General features: G+C 36.8%; 1 protein-coding gene across 1 annotated transcript; it reads left to right on the forward strand.

Annotated features, from left to right (window-relative positions):
- The first annotated feature begins 2,251 nt into the window (after positions 1 to 2,251).
- On the forward strand, positions 2,252 to 3,683 carry LOC141344019 (forkhead box protein L2-like). The gene is made up of 2 exons (XM_073848736.1): positions 2,252 to 2,402; positions 2,483 to 3,683. Exon 2 carries the CDS (start codon positions 2,485 to 2,487, stop codon positions 3,352 to 3,354), a length of 870 nt encoding a protein of 289 aa, XP_073704837.1. The 5' UTR covers positions 2,252 to 2,402; positions 2,483 to 2,484; the 3' UTR covers positions 3,355 to 3,683.
- The last annotated feature ends 1,201 nt before the right edge of the window (positions 3,684 to 4,884 follow it).

A 4,884-nucleotide genomic window follows, 5' to 3' on the forward strand; every position in this document is an offset into this window, starting at 1 on the left:
GGAATGCATTGCCTTCAGTTTTCATTTTTGGTTTCGTTTCTATCTCATATTGTCCCCTTATTTCTGGGTCAACACATCTGCATGGCCAACACTGTTTGCAGTTTCTTTGCAAATGTGGTGCTATTTCTAATGTAGGATGTTTGTCAAAGTTTAAGTGAATATATTATATCAAAAATTCTAGTTATAACAAAAATATGAGTTGTCATGATTTTGGTAAGTATATATTTCCTGAAACCATTAATATTTTATTTATTAATCTATTTATTTAATTTAAATGATTAAAATTACTCAACTCTGTCACAGGTTTGCAACCCTGTAACAATGAAAAATACTTATATTTGTTACGTGGTTGAGGTTTTTCACTCAAAATGGACACTGCTTCTCATGTAGCTATAGGAGAAAGAAAAAAAGTACATTGTAAATAATAATGGAATAAAATAAAATGTTGAAAAATAATAATTTTGCATCTTAATTTTATCTAACAGGGGTTGAGTTGTTAAGCTTGACAGTACCCTCTCTGGCTAAAAATATGCCTCAAAAATATAAATATAAAAAGTATGATACTATTAACAATTTTCTGCAGCACTATTTGAACCTGAATGATATGATTTCTGGTAAATAATGTCACATGAATAGTGTCTAAATCATTAGGGGTATAGAATAGTTAGGGTTGAATTCAGACTTTAAAGTCTGTTTTTATCAAATTGTATGACATTTTGTCAATAAGTACAAACTAAGTGGGGTGCCTCAGGGACATGACAAAATGCTTGGTTTAAGAGATATAAGACATTATTTAATGCTAAAAAATATTAAAATGCAATAATTATTTTTATTCATTATAATGAGCCTACCAAAGTATATTTACAATATATTGTGAAAAGCTTTGAGCAAATAATTTTGTTGAACAACCACTTTAGAAACTCGACTGAAATCGTACCGGATGCCATGTATGTGAAATAGTTTTATTATTAGGTTAAATTATTATTAAAAATTATTTACAAATGTTTTAATGTGTGTTTTTGACAATCAATTAAGCGATTAAGACTGTCACTTAAGTGAAAGTGCGTGTAACGCGCACGGACGCGCGCTTGAGCGCGACAGATCGACTGCGGTGTTTCACCTCACTAAACACTAAACAAACGCGCGCTCTCTGTTCAGTTTCAGAGGCGTGAAGGAGCCGATAGATGCTGATGACATACACAACACACAGCTGCTACACCTGAGAGAGAGAGAGAGAGACACACTGCGATCTGAATAAACTGATGCATGTTGCATGAATACACTAGGCTTGGCGATCAATATCTGCGCCTATTATTTGGAAATACACACTTCATTTAAAAAAAATCGTGTTCTTTTTTTCTAGACCTCAAAATAATATTTTGTATAAAAGTATATTATATACAATAGGCTATATAAAATGCATTATTGAATCTTTATTTTAAACTAAATGTTATTTTATTTAATTATATTTCATATTTTATTTTATTTGTTTTTGTTTTTTAAAATGTAACACACAAAATGTTTTTCTATATTTTAATGAGGAATTATGTTAAATAGGCTTGACGATAAATCTAGAAATAAAAGAGGGTTATGGCATAAAATAGCGATTTAAATTTATGAAATAAATTACATCACGGAATGTTTTTTTTTTATTTTTTAAATATTACTGGTAGGTGGAGTTGAATCTTCAAAAATGTTAAAAAATATATAAATATATATACTTTGTTTGCATTGCCAAGGCATTGTACACAGACAAGAAAAAGAAATATGCAATAAAACAAAGATATAATAAAGATAAAATGGATAAAGGTGTTCAAATAAGGCGCTAAGTGATTAATAAATTACTTAAATAAACATTTATCAAGATGTGAAATTATGGACTTTGGCCACATCAATTGATCAAGAATAATTCTCTCTATAAATAAAAAAAAATGGGGAAAAGGTGACGTCCATATCTTTGTTAAAATCGCAAAACATAAATAAGTGATAGGATAGTCTTGAGGCTGTTACCGTGAACGCGCAATATAAATTGTGTAAATATCATAGCCTAAAGTGCATTCGGTGATAAAGGTGTTATTCTGGCGGAAAACGCATCGGTTGGTTTGCGAAGCGATGAGAGAGACGTGACGAAAGCGGAATATGATGATGATGATGATGATGATGAGAAGATCAGCGCGAGTTGAGTCTGACGACAGCAGAGTTTCGCCTTTCACACGAGGGGGAAAAAAGTTGCAGGATCTTCCAGGAGAAGCTTCAAGCTTAAACCACATCGAGATCTCGAGTCCTTCACAGCAAAAGCCGAGCGTTACCGAAGCAGCAGCTGCTATTTCACCCAAAAGTCTGGTCATTTATGGATCCGCGGTGACCTGATGCGTAACCCAAACCTCCAGAGCTAGAATCAGGTACCAAACAGACCTTTATCGCCGTGCACACTTAGGCACCGAGGTTTGTTTTGATGTTTTGTTTGCTTGTGTTTTTCAAGTGATGGCATCTTACCATAGCTTAGATGATGACGCAATGGCTTTGATGGTGCACGACACGAACGCGGTGAAGAAAGAAGAGTTCGCGAAGGACGAGCCGGTCCAGGAGCCCAGTTCGGAGAAGGTGGATCCGTCGCAGAAGCCGCCGTATTCGTACGTGGCTCTGATCGCTATGGCCATCCGGGAGAGTTCGGAGAAGAGGCTGACCCTCTCCGGCATCTACCAGTATATCATCACCAAGTTCCCCTTCTATGAGAAGAACAAGAAGGGCTGGCAAAACAGCATCCGACACAACCTGAGTCTCAACGAGTGCTTCATCAAAGTTCCCCGGGAAGGCGGCGGGGAGCGCAAGGGCAACTACTGGACTCTGGATCCGGCCTGCGAGGACATGTTCGAGAAGGGCAACTACCGGCGTCGGAGGCGCATGAAGCGGCCTTTCAGACCGCCTGCGGCTCACTTCCAGCCGGGCAAGTCTCTCTTCGGCGGCGACGGATACGGCAGCTACCTCCCCGCGCCCAAATACCTCCAGTCCGGCTTCATGAACAACAGCTGGCCGCTGGCGCAGCCTCCTCCGCCGATGAGCTACGCGTCCTGCCAGATGGCCAACGGCAACATGGGTCCCATGAAAGGACTGTCCGCTCCGTCGTACAACCCCTACAGTCGAATGCAAGCCATGGGCCTGCCCAACATGATGAACTCGTACAGCGGGATGGGGCACCACCAGCACCAGGCGCAGCAGCAGCAGCCCTCGCCGGTGCCGTCCAACTCCGCGGCCGCTTTGCAGTTCACCTGCTCCCGGCAACCAGCCGAGCTCTACTCGTACTGGGACCACGAGGCCAAAAACTCCTCGTTACACTCGCGGATTGACATTTGAACCGAGGGAATGTCCAAACGGGACTCGGAACTGGTTTTACGCATCCAGCAAGGTAAACAGGGTAACTTTTGTTGCTGAAGAACAAACAGATCTGAACTGAATCTCAGTCGCTAGATGTTCTGGACTGCGTGGAGAAATGGTTGTTTTGAAATTCTAAATCAGTAGTTTTTGATTTGATCGCTTCAGGATAAACACGTTTTACAAAAATGCCTTCAGTTTCGTGATCTAAAATTCAGTTTAGAACGAAAAAAAAAACATTTGCGAAATTGTTTGGGACCATTGTGATTTTTACATTTTGGATTGTCAAACCAGCACTTACTATTTTCTATTTGCTTTCAATAAACTGTTTTGATTAAAATGTCTTTGACAGTCGATACGATGAACACTGAGAAAAAAAGTGGAATGTGCACTCTTAAAAATAAAGGTTATTCATTGGCATCAATAGTTAACTTTTAATATCAATGGAACCTTTACATTAAAGAGTTCTTTTGATTATTAAATTCTGTTCTTCAGAAAAATTGTATCCAATTCCAAAATGCTTCGTCTCTAAGAAAGTGGAATATGCACTCTTAAAAATAAAAGTTCTTAATTGGCATCAATGGTTAACTTTTAATATCAATGGAACCTTTCCATTAAAGAGTTCTTTGGATTATTAAATTCTGTTCTTCAGAAAAATTGTATTCAATCCCAAAATGGTTCGACTCTAAAACACAACCTAAAAAAAAGTGGAATGTGCAATGTTAAAAATAAAGGTTATTTATTGGCATCAACATAGTTAACTTTTAATATCAGTGGAACCTTTCCATTAAAGGGTTCTTTCGGATTATTAAATTCTGTTCTTCAGAAAAACTGATCACTGAAATGTTCTTTGAGGAACCCAAAATGGTTCGTCTCTAAAAAAAAAAAAAAGAAGAAAAAAAAGTGGAATGTGCATTCCTAAAAATTAAGATTCTTGGCATCAATAGTTTACTTTAAACATCAATGGAACCGAAAAGGTTCTTTATAGTGGAAAAGGGTTATTTAGATTATTCAAATGTTCTTCACACTAAGAAAAAATGGTTTCTTTTAAGAATTGTTCACTGAAATGTTCTTTGAGAAACTAATCATGCAAATGTGCATCTCCTCAGACTTACTGCTTTATTGTAAATGACAGCCAGACGATATGTTTTTATGAAGTTATAATAATAATAACATTGAAAGAATTAGGTCTGATGCTTTATTGCGAAAGAACAGAATGCATCAAATATTGACAATAACAATTTGCTCTTAAAATGCATGACTGTTCAAAATCATAATCATCATAAACATTGGATTCATTTTCATTTCAGACCCAAAATGGTTCTACTCTGGCCTTACTGCAAAAGAAAAAAAAAAACGTTTGGAAACTTTATTTTTACGAGTGTATTAAGCCAAATATATTTATTTTTTATTCTAGAACGAGTCTTTCGTGTCATTTTGATATGACAGATTTTGTTAGTTATATATTATTTTTCAGAAAGATAAGGTACTCATTATTTTCAGGTCGAGAAA

The sequence above is a fragment of the Garra rufa genome, chromosome 10 (genome assembly GCF_049309525.1).
Source record: "Garra rufa chromosome 10, GarRuf1.0, whole genome shotgun sequence".
In the NCBI taxonomy this organism is placed as follows: Eukaryota; Metazoa; Chordata; class Actinopteri; order Cypriniformes; family Cyprinidae; genus Garra; species Garra rufa.

What these genes read in the sequence shown, in the direction of transcription:
- LOC141344019 (XM_073848736.1), top strand. Translation starts at nt 2,485, where the DNA reads ATGGCATCTTACCATAGCTTAGATGATGACGCAATGGCTTTGATGGTG.